This window comes from Solanum lycopersicum, chromosome 3, assembly GCF_036512215.1.
Source record: "Solanum lycopersicum chromosome 3, SLM_r2.1".
Taxonomy (NCBI): Eukaryota; Viridiplantae; Streptophyta; class Magnoliopsida; order Solanales; family Solanaceae; genus Solanum; species Solanum lycopersicum.
Window position 1 is genome coordinate 3,678,073 of NC_090802.1, and position 15,896 is coordinate 3,693,968.

Genomic DNA, 15,896 nt, shown 5'->3' on the forward strand with positions numbered 1-15,896 from the left:
CAAATAATTCTCAAAAGATAGCATTTGAAAATTGTGTTATTATACTATTGTATCTACTGCTTAATGACATGTCGTTTGAAGTAGCCTTTTTAAAAAAAAAAAAATCAATTTTCAATATTATTTTAGTTTGTGGTATAATATATATCATTCTCAAAAATATTTAGTATCATTTTGTCAAAGGCTAATGGATATCTTTAAAAACTCTCACAAAATTCAAAAAATTCAACGTTACTATACTATTCAAAATTTCAATCTTCTTTTTAATCTAAGGTTCAAAGTTGGACCATAGAAATATTTCTTTCATGATTTACTTTCAAATTTAATATAACGTAGAGATTGAGGAACTAGCCCTCTTATCAATTTCAATAATTATCCAAGCAGAAATGAAATCTAAATTAGGAATATGAAGGAATGCTAAATCGGCTCTTTTTTTTCCAATATTTTTACTGTTCCGTTATAAAATAAAATTAAAATAATTTAAGAACACGTAAGTTGTAAGATTTTAGATTTTTTTTAAAGTAGATAATCAACAATGATGAAGATTATGTGAAAAGCGAAAATCAAGATTATTTTGCAGAATAATTCAGGTCAAGAAGAAATTTGTTTAAATTTGTCTTTTAATTTTCTACTTTGTATGTTATCTCTATGTTATATATACATATATATATATATAACTTCCGGACTTTTATAAATAAACAAATAAAAATTTCATACAACAACATCCATATAATTATTCCTTAGGATAGCTTAACTTAGGCCAGATTATTTTCGCACAGTCTTATACCTTTTGTTTTATGGTAGTTTTCCTTTGTGTTTGACAAGTAGGGCTAATGAAGGACCCTTTAATCAATGTCGTGTTCAGCCAGGTCTGATTAGAAGTTTTAAAATGAGTAGGGGTGAAGGGTGCAGTCATGCGACTTTCACTCCTCATGTGGAGTTAGAAAGCGTCAGTTCTCATAGCGAGGCTTAGCTGACAGGGTAGGGGCACGACCCCCCAAATTCTCAACCCCTATATGTAGGTCAATTTGCCAAACTCATATAATGTTTTAAAATCTCATTCAATAGCTTTTCTTTATTGTAAATTCGTAATATAATTTGCTTTGCGCAATGTCTGAATGTGAACATATATTTAAATCTGAATGTTATATTTAAATCTGAATATACATTTGAATATTAAAATATAAACAAAAAATTTGTTTAGATAATCAACATATTAATGTATAAAACTTGTCTATACTTAAAAACTTAATAAATATAGAATACTAAATTATTTCAACAAGAAATATTTTTTTACAAAAATTATAGTATGACATTTGGTGGTGATGATAGCTAGCGATAGTAAGTGTGAGTGTCAATCGGTGATGGTGTTGATTGTAGGTAGTATAGCTAGTGGTTGGCGGTAGTGTTAATGTGGTTGTTCGATGCTTGTATTTGGAAGTGGTCCTTCATAATTTTGATGGGTGATTAACTAATGGTGGCGATAAATGATCGCGATACTTGATAATACATAATGATGGTTGATAGTAATGATTGTCGATAGCTCGATAGTAAAAAAAAAACGTTTAATTTTGTAACCAAAATGTTCCCGCGCCAAACAGTTATTATCACCTAACGGGAATAAATTTTTCATTGACTGGTAGTTTCTCTACCAGAACAAAAGGGCTTCTTCTTCATTACAAAATTCAATCACAAAGCATTAACTGAATATTGATTTCATGGAAACACCTTCGCAAATTTGCGATTTCCACTCACGAAACAGTTCTCTCCTTGTGGAAATCGAGACTCTTCGCTCTTCCAACCAAAACCTCCAATCGGAATTGACGCAAAAGGATGAACTCCTTCACCAAATTCAGTTGCAAAAGGACGACGATCTTCTCAAGCAATACGTTGATCTCTTAGAGGACTTCAAAGAGGTATTGAAGGAAAGAGAGACGCTTCTTCTCATGATCGAGAGACTTGAGGATGATTTTAGCCGGAGAGGGATGGAGTTTTACGAAGAAACAGAGAGAATTAGAATCGAGCTTGAGGTTACGAGGAAGAAAGCTGAGGAACTATTAGATGAGAGAAAAGAGCAATCGGAAGTTTGTTCACGTAATTTGGAGATCGTGCAATCAGCTAAGCATGGGTTGCTGAGGTTAGTTGAGAATCTCGATTTAGGTCTGCCAAAATCGAGAAATTCTGAGTTAAAGAACAAAGAGAAAGGTGAAAATACAAAATTGTTAAACGAAAAACCAGCTGTGTTTTCTGTGGTTCTGGATCTGGTGAATTTGGTGGAGGAAAAATGGGGAGAGTATGAGGAAATGAGGAAAAAGGAGAAGAGAGAATTGGAGAGCAGTGTGGCGGGTTTAGAAGAGGAGAATCGAGATATTGGTAGCTTGCTCAAAATCGCTTTGGTGGAAAAGGAGGTAGCGGAGAAGAGTTTGAACAGATTAAGAGGCAATACTGAACAGAAGAAAGCAGCCATTTTGCAGATTGCAGAGAGAGGGTTGCAAAAGGTTGGCTTTGGTCTCGGGTTCGGGTTTATGATGGGAAGTACTGCAACCAGTGAAACATTTTCAGATAATCTGGATTCTAATATCAGCGTCAAGAAGGATAACAATGAATGCCAAACAGAAGCTGTTACTCTGGTAACATTTTTGTCTCACAGCCCGAGAATCTATACATATATAGGAATACTTTAGATGTGTTTTTGATCCGTAAGTCTTAAATTTAAAGATATGTCAATCTAATCTAGAGCTGAACAGCATACGCGTTCTTATTATGAGTTCAGAACAATTAACAACTTTACATAAGAATTGAGATAATAAATATGAAGATCCCCAGAAGTGCATTATAGCTATTGATCAATCACACTACATTATAGCTATTCATCAAGTTGTTAGTATCACTCACATACTATCCTGTTCTCTGATTCTGTTATTAAATGTTCTTTTTCTTTGCTTCAATTCCTGTAATATGTGCTGCTATTGTTTATCTTCTGCATTACTGTATTTTCCTTTCTCTTGAACCGTGGTAAGGGTAAGGCTGGCGCACACCATCCTCCCTAGAACCCCACTTATGGGATTACACGGGGTGCGTTGTTGTTGTTAAGGTAGTTTTTTACAGGCTGATTGGAAATCACTTATCATGTTTCTGACACAATGTAATTTATTCAATTCATACTTATCAGGCCTCAACAATAGAAACAATAACAAAGAAGTTAAGAGTTGAAATCACACAGTTGCAGAAGTCATTGGAGGAATCTAGGTATTCTGCTGGCAAAATGCAGTTTTTTATGTTTTTATTTAGTTGTTATCATGTACACCTTCAAATTCGGTATAGAATTCCTCTAGCGTTTTTTCTTATACTTTGTATTGCATGACTACATCCAACATAATGTATTTGATCAAGTTTGTATAAGATATTACTCCTTCCAAATTTTACCAGTGAAGCTTAATATGGTGAGTGAAAGCACGAAAACACGAATGAATAGTAATAACATTAACTAAAGGTCTTTTTTAGTTGTGCTGGCCTAGCCCTTCCAAGGAACTTACAGTACCTGAATGAGCCTGGAGTCTCGTGTTTAATTATCTAATAACTTCCAGGTCAGATATGGAGTCTCTGCAGCATCAATCAGACAAAAAAAGTCAAAAACTAGCAGAAAACATGATATACATCAAAGAGTTGGAAGATAAAAAGATGATGCTTACTCAAAAGGTTAGTTTCTAACTAAGGTAAGACATAAAGAGTACTTAAGATGTTCAACTGTTGCATACTTCTTCCAGGTTGAAGAACTCATGATAGAAAATAAAGAGTCTGAAGAAGAAATTTATAGATGGAGAGAAGCTTGTGAAATGGAAGTGGAAACTGGAAAGAAAGCTGTTAATGAGCACAAAGAACTGGTAAGTATGCGCGGTCAGTCGAGCTACCTATACATTGTCACAACTCACAAAGGAAAGAAAGAAGAAAAAACGACTACTCCACCAAATTGTTGCTACATGTAACATCCAAACTAGTAAAAACAATTTCTAACTTGTGACAGGTCAATATTCTGAAACAAGAATTAGAAAAGACCAGAACTGCTTTACATATTTCAAATTGCAAGTTGCAGCTGAAAGATGAGATAGAGGCGGCAGCCATTGCTGCCCGAGAGGCAGCTGAGAGATCTCTCCAGCTTGCAGACAGCAGGGCTACTGAACTACGTAAGCAGATTGAGGAGCTAAGAAGACAATTAGAAGCCGCAGAGAAAAAGGAACGAATAAATCGTCGTAGACCACGGCATGTATGTTGGCCAATGCGAGCTCTCAAGTTCTGCCCTGCTACTAATACAACTGGTATTAGAAATGTTACACAAATGCTACCATTTTGAACTTTTAGCCTTTATTTATGTTGTTCACGAGTTTCTGCTACGGTTGAATAGATCTTGTTTCTTCATACGGTTGTTTCATTAGATAACTCCACTAGAGATAAATACATAGATATATAAAGATAACAAAGTTCTTCATAGTTGAATACATAATGGAGCATAAGTAAGACAACTTGAAACATTAATATATCAAAATGTAGATATTTAAATACATTAACAATATAATGGGGAATTGCTGGCAACTTACAGTTGCCATCAAAAGAATATTGTTTACAATCTAGATGAAAAGTTGTCCAGCCATTCTTCTCATCAAACCATTTACCTGCAAAAGAATCAAATCAGAGAACTGAAGAATTAGGCATGCATTACTTGAATCCCAGAGAACAAAGTTCACGTAAAATCGATTGAATACTTGAAAGTCCTTTAATTCATCCCTCTACATAAATTGTTCTTTCAAAATCAAATGAAATTTCTATTTCTTCATGTCCTTTTTCTTTTTTCCGCTCAATCCACAATGTATTCCTTTTCTGCTTTTACTTTTTCTCTTTTGAGAGGGTGAAGTGCATGATTCAACACATATACCATCCATATCAAAAACAAATCATTTAAAAAACTTCGACAAGTTTACCTACCTAACAATGTCTTTTCTTACATAATGTTTTTTTCTTCTTTAGCTAGAACACTAAAAAAATTAAAATATTTGACGGTAATGACGGTAGCTCAAAAACTGTAACACATTGGACATCAAACAATAATGAAGTAAAAGATAAGTGAAAATACCTCCTTCGCCGAGAGACCAACTTCTTGCAAATCTTCAAGCTGAGTAAAAGTTAATAAAATAGATCAATATTTTAATTACAATCATTACTACTATAATCCTTTTCTCTGTGTTGCAAAACCATGAATTATGTTTCAATATCCTTACCCTCTTAAAAGGTTCAGGAGATTCTTCACGAAGTTCAAGAATGTAAGTTGCTCTCTTTTCTCCAATTCCCTGTGTGAAATATGATATTGATTTATAAACCATTATGTGCAATAATAGTCTTCATAAAAAGTAATATTGAAAACCGAGCTTACCTTAATCCTTGTTAACTCTTCCCTGTAATCATGGATAAACAAGAATGTTAATTAGTCAATGTATTCACCTCATAGAGATTTAGCAAATATATTGACATCCAATAAACAAACAATCCCTTCCATAGTCACAACACCAAATCAGCAGATTATAAGAATAGTTCTGGCGAAATACTTTCCCCGAGAATAAAAAAAGGAACTGTGGGAACTTATGGTTTGCAGTTGAAGATAACATAACATTAAAGTTGCTACGTTTAAAACTTGCAGCTTCTACTGCTTAGATAATGTTTACAACTAAAAAAGAAGTAGTTGCAGAAAAGTGAAAACTGGACAGCAAAAAATATATTGAGAAGTATACATCAAGCTAGTTACTTAACGTAACATAACATGAAGGTTTTGCCTTTGAAAACTTGCAAGTTTAACTTTAAAAGAAGATGTTACAAAAAAAAAAACTGAAAGCTGGACAGAGAAATATAGCTTAAATGTCAAGTTAATCTTACTGTATTTTGGAAAGCAACAAAAATATGATGAGAAGAAAATCTTAGTTAGCAAAAAATTGACAATCAATATCAAAAGAAAAAAGAACGATAGGTTTATATTGGAGACTATTCACTTACTTGCTGGCAGTATTTAAGAAATTCAGGTATTCTTGGACAAGACAATTCTGTACAATGAAAAGATGATTGAATGAGTTGAAACTAACATCAAAAAACAAAATATTTACAAAACTATTCACAAAGATAAATCACTACCTTTACTCCAGAACTGCGGGTATGAAATTTCTCCCAAGGACTACTGTACTTGACAATCTCCAAAGTTCTCACATCAGTTTCAGTTTTTGGGGTTTTAGGTTCTACAATGTCACAACTTTCAAGGTTTCCATGGGATACATCTGATTGCTTTGGCATCAGTACATGCAAAGGAGTTGAAGTCTCCAACAATCGCAAATTATTTGTTATTTCTCTAAGTCTTGCACTTAGTGGTGGTGAACCAACTTTGTCTATGATCGTGGCTTCATTTTTCTTCTCTATACCAACAGTACCTGCAATGTTATAGCATATGTGAAAAAAATAAAAGCCAATGAAAGTGTATATTAGATACAGTAACCAACTTGTGACACAACCTACCATCATCTGGAAAAGAAATTATTTCTTTGACATCACAAAGAACTTCGGGAGTAACTTCTAAATCTGTTGCTTTATTTGGTGGAGAGGCATCCTGAGATGCAAAGATAATTCTTAGTACACAGATAACTCCAATTCAATAAAGTGCATCAGTAGCAGTGTTTGCAGAAGATGATTGAACTAAATTATTACTGTACAATCAAATATTGCCTTACCTTTTCTACATTTTTATCGCAGATTGTTTCCTTGAAAGCAGTTGGGATTTCCTGAATCTAATACATTAGTTAAGCCTGTGCATAGCCCTCAGAGCAGCAAAAAAATAGAAGGAACAGAGATGCATTCCACAAAGTTTAAGAGAACATACATTTTGTGCTGATAATATCAAGGCTCCAGAACTATCCGAATCGGACTTGTCTTGAGAAGTCTAGCAATACATAATATTATAACACTTTAAAGTTCAATGTAGCATAACTAAACAATGAATGATATCTTAACACATCTTAATTAACCAATGCTCAACTGATTAAGTCTTGTACCTTTTTATGGAAGGAAGATGTGATGGTTGAAGCATTTTTTGATAGAGGCTTAAACTTTGTAGCTGAGGTGACTTCATCCTATGAATCAATGACATGTTAAGGTATGAATCGATGACACATTGAAGTGCTACATAGACAATTGACAATAGACTAGAATAATTTCCATCATTTTATTGAATCAATAAACCTAAATGAAAAATTAAAAGCAACAATTCAGAAGTAAAGGAGAAGACTTTGTGCAGCGTAGTAGTTTATATTTCACACTCTAAAACATAGAGGTACAATCTACAAACCAGATGAGTTGACAACTAAAGTAGAAGGCTTGTAGTAAACTATTCTTTTAAAATAGTTAATCCAACCAATTATACAGGAATCAGAACCAAGATCTATGTCTGGAGAAAAACAATAGATGCATGGTCGGTTACCTGCTTAGAGATGACAGCTTTTCTCTCACTGAATAATTTCCTTCAATGAAAGCGCAGAAGCAATGTTTCAGTACACATCAGTCAATGAACAATATATGCTAGTTCATATATGATATTCCATGTAGCAATACCTTTCTGTTAAATTACTAGCAGAGTTGTTCTTTTTCCCAGACAATGGGGTACCCATTAGTCGTACTTGTTGATTAGTGTGCTTTTTACTTTTCATTGCAGAGCTTGTCAAAATCTGACCAGTGCTTTGACAAGATCGTGAAGCCAAACTTACTACATAAAGAGTATCTTGGCAAGGAATTGGATTCTATAACAAAAAAACGGAAGGGTGAGAAAAGGAATTTTCCAAACCAACTTTTGGATTTACAGTTCTACACAATATATCAACCATGTAAAAAATGAGAAGTCATTACCAAGCAGGTAAGCAACAAAACATGATTGGAGCCTCCAAGAGATTCCTGTAGCATCCGAGTGAGTTTGCCTTCTCGATAAGGCACACGCTTTTCATTTGTGTTCAGAGCGTACACCACATTCATAATGGCATACAAAGATTTGTTTATTCTAGTACTTTCAGTAAGTGAAATTCCATCTTTGCTACTTCTTCTGGAATCCTCATAGCCTGAGAGCACAACAATACAATGAAGATAACTAAAAAAGCAATTATTGAGCATAGGTGAATAGCTCTACAATTTTTGAAGGTTTAGGACTACCAGACCTGCCAAATCCACAAAGTTCATCACATTGGGACGTTTACTATCCTGGATGTCATCGACAGATGCTATACGTATCATTAAACCTTTATGACTCCTTTTTGGCATTTGGAGTGGTGTCTTTTGTGCTGAATAGAATGGTGCGGTCCAACAAGCGCATAGATCATGATACTGTGAAATAGAATCCACAGTGGCCTGCGTACAAGAAAAGAAGAGTGATCTTAACCTTAACAATGTGCAAATTGTCAATATTTTACAACCATAATTGGATTAGACTACTTTAACTTGCCTTAGACAGTCCTTTGAGCTTTATTTTTCCTTGAGAATCTTCAAGAACTTGAACTTCAGGATGATTAGGATCCAAAAGATCATAGACATGATCCTGGAACACCTCATAAAAGGAAACGAAGATCAACACGGCTTTCTCTGCATCCTTTGTTTGCAAAAGGATCTCAGCTATTGCCATTGCTGCCAAACCTTGTTTGTCCACAGAACCCTATATCACAAAAGAAACAATATCCTCAGTTTCAAAGTAACATAAAGTTTATTAGAGAATCGTGTTGGATGATTACACAGAAGACCGACCTGGATTATGTGGGTTTTTCCACTGCCTCTTGCCCCATATGCAATAACGGACACATTTCGACCACTAAGAACTTCTGATATCAGTGGTTTTACCTCTCTTGAGAATACTATACCATTATCATCGTCTTGTTCATAACAGTTATCTAATTCATATACATCTTTACGGCTGTAAAAAACCGAACTAGAAAATCTCAGATTTTCACCTCCAAAAAAGAATAATCCCCCTAGGCAATTAACTCAAAAAAAAAGAAGAAGCTCAATTCAATGCCAAAAGAAACAAATCTATGCACAAAATACATTAACAAATAGGTATCTACAAAATTTATCCAAGAAATCATAGAACCTCACATAATTAGAACTAAAACAAGATTTAATAGCTAAATATAGTCAAATCCGTGGCTAACATACTTTGGAAACATAAAATATCAAAAGAAAAATTGAAAATGAAACTCGTAACCATCTAAAATTAATGAGTCACCACAAACATTACCTACTCCCTTCATCTCCGAACGAGATTGTAACTTTTCCAGACGAATCATAGCCGCTCTCTTTGGACCGAGAAACAGTGACCCACGGCTTCGAATCTCGGCTGGTAATTTCAGATTCCTGATCGGTAAATCCTCGAATTTTCCCCAAAATTCGCACCCTGCGTGAGATTCTTGGACCGGCGGTGAGTTTCAGGCGATTTGAATTGGGCGTCGACAAAGCCATGGAGAAGTTCAGCTTTGAAAATTTACAATTTTGAATGAAATTTGGATGAATTAAGAAGAAAGTGAATGAGTAGTATTATCTTGTCTATAAGAGAAATAGCCGTTAGGGTTTGATTTTCAAATTCTTTTTCTCTCCTTCTTCCGCTCTTCTATAATTTTTATTTTATTATTTTTGTTTTTGTGGGACTATAAAAAATTAAAAATAAAATAAAAAGTGTATAAAAAAACTAAATATAAGAAAAAAAAAGTTATTTAAAATGAAACAAAGGCATTAATTTCTATTTATGTGATTTTAAATTATTATTGATAAATTTTGTTCTACTTTGTCCAAAGGTTTAAATTAAAATATGAGATAAAAGATTAATAATTGAATATGTATTTAGGTTCAAAGAAAGTAGATTATAATGATCGTAATTAATTATTAATTGTTATAAATATATTCGTGTATATAAGAAAATAAGCTAAGAATACTAAGTTAATTGGCAATAAAATAAAAAAGAAAGTATATTTTATTAAGATATTTTTAATTGAACTATTGAGCAACTTGATCGGAGAAAAAAAACATTTCTTTATGCCACAATTCAAGAACTTAGGAGTAGTGGTGATGAAAATTTGATGGAATAAGAGTACTAGTCTTAAATAATATTTTTCATCATTATTTTAATCGCTATTTATATATTGCATATGTTATTTACATGAATATGCGATAACTATAGTAAATTTTGAATCTTTTTGTAGCTAGTTGATTTGTATCTTAATTATTGGATATCGGACACTTGACTTTGGAGTGAAGCTATTTTGAATTGGTGTAACATATTCAAGTTGATCTTGAAATGAACTTTGAGTAGATTGATTAGGCGCTTCTTTTGATTCTTGATTAAAGTCGTCTTGACTTTAAATAAAAACTCTCTAATTCATTCACTCGTTAAAATCATATTTAATCTACGCACTTCTCTTTTCAACATCAATTTCATCCGTATATAATCCTTTCTTAAGGGGGTAAACACATAACTTAATTCTCTCTTATACCTAACAAAAGTAATCAAGTTCTAAAATAGCCAAAATTTGTTACATATTTAAAGAAATTAAAATACTCATTTTTGACAAGCGTAGAGCAAAAAATTGCTTAGAAGGCTAAAGTCATAAGTGCCCCCAATTTGTCCACATTTTGGTTATAAAGAAAATGTTTTCTTTTACTTTATTTAAAAATCATCATTTGGCTTGAAAAAATCAAATGCAACTTGAAATTTTACTTTAGAATTTGAAAACACCCCAAATCTCTTTGGCCATAAGAATTTTTCACCTTTTCCCTATTTTTCCCTACTTTCACCATAATTTATTTTCCTCAAATTTACCCTATTTTTTATTTATTAAAATAGCTCAATTTAAATTATATATCACAATTGAATCATATTTCAACAAATTAGTCTAAGTTAGATGATTTTGTTAGTTTAAAAAAATGAGTAATGCAAATAAAGTCATAACGAAAAAGTACATTTAAATTTTAAATATTTTTATCTTCTTTTCACTATTGTAAACGATCTTTCTTTCATAGTAAAAAAACTCACTAACCTTCTCGGTCAAAGTAATTTAACCATAGAGGTTGCAAAAATTTGAGAATATATAACTCCAATTTTAAAAATATTAAATAAAAATGTTTAATTTTCATGGTCAAGCACCCACCGGCTTATAACTTGGGCTTATTTTTAAAAAAAGAGAAAATGCTCAAATATGCCACTGAATTTTCAGAAAATGCTTATTTATGCCATTACCGTTAAAGAAAAAGCTCATTCATGCCATTATTTTTAACGGTGATTTTGCAAAACCATTTTTGACAAGTGGTCAATTATAATTCGGTCACGTCATCAATTTTTTTAATAAAAAATCAAGAAGAAATAATTCAATTTTTTTTCAGAATTTTAATTTTTTTAACAAAAAAAATAATTCAATTTTTATTCAGAATTTTGATTATTTTATTCAAAAAAATTGATGACGTGGTCAATTATAAATTGGTCACGTCATCAATTTATTTAATTTTAAAAAAATTAATTCAATTTTTTTTCCAGAGTTATGATTTTTTTATTAAAAATTGATGACGTGGCTAAATTATGTCAAAAATAATTTTACAAAACCACAGTTAAAAATAATAACATAAATAAGTCTTTTATTTAATAATAATAACATAAATAAGCTAAACTTTTAATCAATGATCCCGTAAGTTAAATAACATATTTAACCATTTCCCTTAAAAAAAACCTAATATCTTCAAAGATAAAGACACTGTTTTGTCATTTTTTTTCAGTTTTATGTTGGGCTGGTTCGGGTTTGGAGCATATGAACAAAAGGTCCGGTCCAGCAAATTTCAGAGAGGAGTAATTTCACATTTCTCAGTTCTCTCTGAAAAGAAATACAAGGGAGGAATTGGGGCTGGTGAGAAAAAAATGGAGGGGAAAACGGAGAAGGAAAACAAGAGTGTAAAGAAGACGGCGTGTGATGTGGAGGCTCTGAAGAAGTGTTTGGAAGAAAATAAAGGCGACTATTTGAAATGTCAGTCTCATGTTGAAGCATTTAGGTCATCTTGCTCTATCAACAATTCTAATTCTTCTTCACCAAAGCTCAACTCCGGTGCGGATTCTGATCCTTCGTTACGAAATCCTGATAATTCATACTGTTGAATTTTTTGTTTCGTTCGAGTTATTGCTTTTGTAATTGCAATTAGGTTGTTTTTGTCGTAATCATTGACGATGCAGTGTTGGAGGTTATTCTTTTTCAGTGACAAAGTTTCGAACTTGAATGCTAAAAGATTTGTTTTCTATGAAAATATTGAGCTTTTCTTTGTGGGGAACTTTTACATAAAGCCAATAAAAAATAGTCTAATTATTCTCTATAGCTATAATTTGATAATTACAATTCGTATCTACATGTTATATATAGAGGCGAGAGATAATTTGATAATTATAATTCGCAGCTACATGTTATATAGAGGCGAGAGGGGACAAAAAGTGGAAGAGAGGTGAATTGCATATATATATCGGTTAGATAATTATATATTATACATATGTATTGTATATATGGAAAGCGATATTGGGAGAGGGAAGTGAGCGAGACTGGGCAGAGAGTTGGAGAGAGGTGAATTGTACATATATATAGGTTAGATAATTGTATATTATACATATGCATTTGTATATGACGAGCGAGATTGGGAGAGAGAGGAGAGAGGCGAGCGAGATTGGGAGAGGGAGGAGAGAGGCGAGAGAGAGGGCAGAGTTGGAGAAAGGTGAATTGTATATGTATATCGATTAGATAATTGTATATTATGCATATGTATTTGTATATTCTGATGAATCATACATATACAAATGTGACTAATTATACAAATTCAAAGTCAACCTACGTAATTAATATATAATGTTAGTCGTGAATGGTAATTATAACAAATTATAGCTATGATAAGTAATTGAGTAGTATCTGTTTGCTTAACCGCCTAATTTTCCCTTTTTTAATTGTGTTGGACAAATGGTGAAATGGGTTTGGTTTACTTTGAAAGAAGATTCTTTCAAGTCAAATTGTTGCTTTGATTAATGTTAGTAATTGTGCCAATGGATGGAGCTGACATGAAAAAACCCGTTCTTGTAAAACATAATGGTAAGTTGTTTTTTTTCGTACCATGTCTCAGATTTCTACTAGGGGAAAAGAGACTTTTTTGTGTGTATTGTGGATATTTGGATGAGTCTAGCTGTAATCCTTGGCTTTGCTAACAATGTCGGAGCCAGGAATTCTCAAAAGAGGAATGAAAAGAATGCAAACTTGCACAGTGGGTGAATGTGTTGAGCCTTTTTGGTTGAAATTTATATGTATGATTGGAGTATAGAAAAAAAATTGTTTTTACCCTATTTGCTAAGTGTAACTTTTAAAGGGGATCCATTGAACCCCTTCTGTACACTTGGCTATACCTTTGTCTGCCAACAGATATTGGTCTATGACTTGAACGTTTTTATAAGGTTCTAGCACGTTAGTATGAGTTTCTTTCAAGAGTTACCTTTGGGAAGAAAACAAAAACAAGATTTTCAGAGGGTTGATAAATATTGCTTTATGGGTAAAATGACATTGTTTGTAGGTTCAGCAGAACCTTGTCAGTTGCTGATTAGTCATTAATGATTAATAAATATTAACTGATTTTAGAAATTAGGCATCCTAGGGGAAACAGAAGCGGAGGGGTACAATTGATTTGTTTGCTCATAGATACTGTCAAGGACTAGGTGTTATATTACCATTCTGATGTATTGGCTATCCTAGCATCATTGTGTTTCCAATACCTGGATTCCAAGTTTGTAAAGCTACAATTATGGTGGTACTGTGAATGAAAAGCAAGTGAAAAGAATTGTACTTTAAAAGTTTGATGTTGAGGGGTGTGAGTTTTACAAAGTAACGCTTGCTCGATCCTCATTCACCATAGGTAATTCAATCAATATCTTTTGTATGCTCACATTTTATGTGAAGGGAACTTTCTCACAAGCTACTGCAAAGACTAGTGACTTAGAAATTGAACCACTTGTTAGTTATCTGATGTTTAGGTATCCACATAATATTAATTTAACAGATAGTGGTTTAGATGCATTGGTAATTTGCCAGCTTGGGTGGGGAGTTCCTAATGACTGTCAGGTAAACTTCAATTATTGCCAGGTTTAGTCTTTGATGGTTTTCTGTTTTTGTTCCTTATAAATTATAGCCACTGTCCTGTAATCACATGGACTTGGGGTGAGATGCATGCATCTTAGTTGGATTTATGGATATTTAATGGCTTATTTGGGGGCAGCAAATGTTGCATACTTTTTAAACTTTCAAGTTGGGACATCGTTGAGGACCTGAACAAATAATATTCCTTCGCAACACTTTAGGTGTTTAAATGGAAGCAGTTCACTCAAATATGGTGTCAGATCATAGTAAGTCCTGAGCTCGAGTCTTACCACCACCCATTGGCAAAAATACTTCACATGGTTGGTCAAAAGAATTGGGCCTTCAGAAGATGGCATGTCGTTGACCTAAATATATAATAAAAGTTGGTAATTCCTCATCCAGTGATATAATACAGTAACTGCCATGTATATACCAGATTGGAAAGTGTCCATAGCTGCAAGTGTTGCATGTCACACACTTATTTTTCTTAACTGAAAATTCCATAATGTGTAGATCTATTGACAGTTGGATACTTACTGAAGTCCCATATCTGAATCACCACTTGTATCTATTAAATTCCTCACATACTAGTGCATTGGAAGTAGTGATATATGGATAACAAAATGAGAAGCATACTGAAGTATCACAAAGCCCCGATTTCTATTTCAGCTCACTTAGTTCTCAAAGTTAATGTTTAGCTAGCTTTGTTATGTCCGGTACTTTTCTTGCTTTCTTCCTAAGCAGACTTCAATCTATCTTTCTGGAAGCTCAGCTGCCAGAGTTTAGTGTTCTCTTTGATGTTCCGTTTTTTCTTTGTTTCATTTTGGGTAGCTTCCTATGTGCCATTAAAGCTATGACTTAGGAATGTCTGTGTATTTGACAGAAGTATGTGAGTTTCTCAAAATGAGAGTGTAATTTACACTTAAATCTCACTTCACATTGCAACTGATTTCATTTTATCCCCTTGTATCCGAAAAAACTGATCATTTACTTGTTAAAAAGATACACACGCAGGAAGGCAATAACTTGACCAAGCCTGTTCAAGAAAAGATCTTCATATATTAGAGGACTGATTTGGAGGACTGAAATCCGCGTCTTTTGCTGCTAGCAGTAATAAAACCAGAAAGAAGATTCAAGTATAAGACACCGCATTGTTTGTAAAATTCCTCCACAAAGGATATAGTTTTCTTATCTTTGCTATTTCTTCAGCTTTAATATCTCTTCAGATACTCTCCCAGAAATTTTGTGACAAGTAGCAAGAGAGAACTAATGAGGAAAACAAAATGTTGGTGGATGGGCAGTTGAATATTACATTGGCTGCTTTTAGTTTGTACATGCACGTATTTCCAGTAACAATATGAAGAACTGGGTAATTTAAAGTTCAGTGTCAAATTTAGTGACAAAGCTGGCTGGTCATGTCTTTTTTTTTCTTTCAAAATCATCTTATATAAAACTGATTCCAAATAAATGAAGAAACTGGAGCTAAGGGCAATATGTGTAAATTTGAGACCTCAATCTTGAAGCTTTTGTGGAATCTTTACGACTCTATCTGTATGTGGAATTCGTTGCTGATTGATCTAGCCCAATGGTCCCCTCTTTCTCTTGTGACCTAAAATAGTTACTCCTTTTGTTTTATGTACATGATAGTGTTTATCTAGGCACAAAATCAAAGAAATGAAATGAGACTTTGAAGTTTATGGT

The 15,896-nt window shown here is 33.2% G+C and overlaps 2 protein-coding genes and 1 long non-coding RNA gene across 5 annotated transcripts; 2 read left to right on the forward strand and 1 right to left on the reverse strand.

Moving 5' to 3' along the window:
• Window positions 1-1,634: 1,634 nt before the first annotated feature.
• Window positions 1,635-4,413, forward strand: LOC101245733 (uncharacterized protein At3g49055). Its single transcript, XM_004234410.5, has 5 exons — window positions 1,635-2,627; window positions 3,170-3,246; window positions 3,585-3,696; window positions 3,765-3,881; window positions 4,022-4,413. Exons 1-5 carry the CDS (start codon window positions 1,716-1,718, stop codon window positions 4,346-4,348), a joined length of 1,545 nt encoding a protein of 514 aa, XP_004234458.1. The 5' UTR covers window positions 1,635-1,715; the 3' UTR covers window positions 4,349-4,413.
• On the reverse strand, window positions 3,475-9,641 carry LOC101256257 (kinesin-like protein KIN-10C). 3 transcript variants are annotated; one of them, XM_026030400.2, is made up of 18 exons: window positions 9,299-9,641; window positions 8,809-8,974; window positions 8,513-8,719; window positions 8,229-8,418; window positions 7,927-8,132; window positions 7,636-7,820; window positions 7,505-7,544; window positions 7,080-7,157; window positions 6,908-6,967; window positions 6,759-6,815; window positions 6,547-6,637; window positions 6,172-6,461; window positions 6,037-6,083; window positions 5,423-5,444; window positions 5,271-5,339; window positions 5,126-5,164; window positions 4,593-4,667; window positions 3,475-3,600 (listed from the first exon to the last, which is right to left on the reverse strand). In XM_026030400.2, the coding sequence occupies exons 1-17, from the start codon at window positions 9,517-9,519 to the stop codon at window positions 4,623-4,625; spliced, it is 2,013 nt and encodes a 670-aa protein (XP_025886185.1). In that variant the 5' UTR covers window positions 9,520-9,641; the 3' UTR covers window positions 3,475-3,600; window positions 4,593-4,622. The 3 variants fall into 3 exon arrangements, with proteins under 3 accessions (XP_025886185.1, XP_004234411.1, XP_010317615.1); XM_004234363.5 differs by lacking the exon at window positions 3,475-3,600 and having other exon boundaries at window positions 4,441-4,667; window positions 6,759-6,809; XM_010319313.4 differs by lacking the exon at window positions 3,475-3,600 and having other exon boundaries at window positions 4,441-4,667.
• Window positions 9,642-11,824: 2,183 nt separating this feature from the next.
• On the forward strand, window positions 11,825-15,599 carry LOC101255961 (uncharacterized). Its single transcript, XR_182518.5, has 2 exons — window positions 11,825-12,143; window positions 15,198-15,599. It is a non-coding gene; the product is annotated as an uncharacterized lncRNA (long non-coding RNA).
• Window positions 15,600-15,896: the final 297 nt, after the last annotated feature.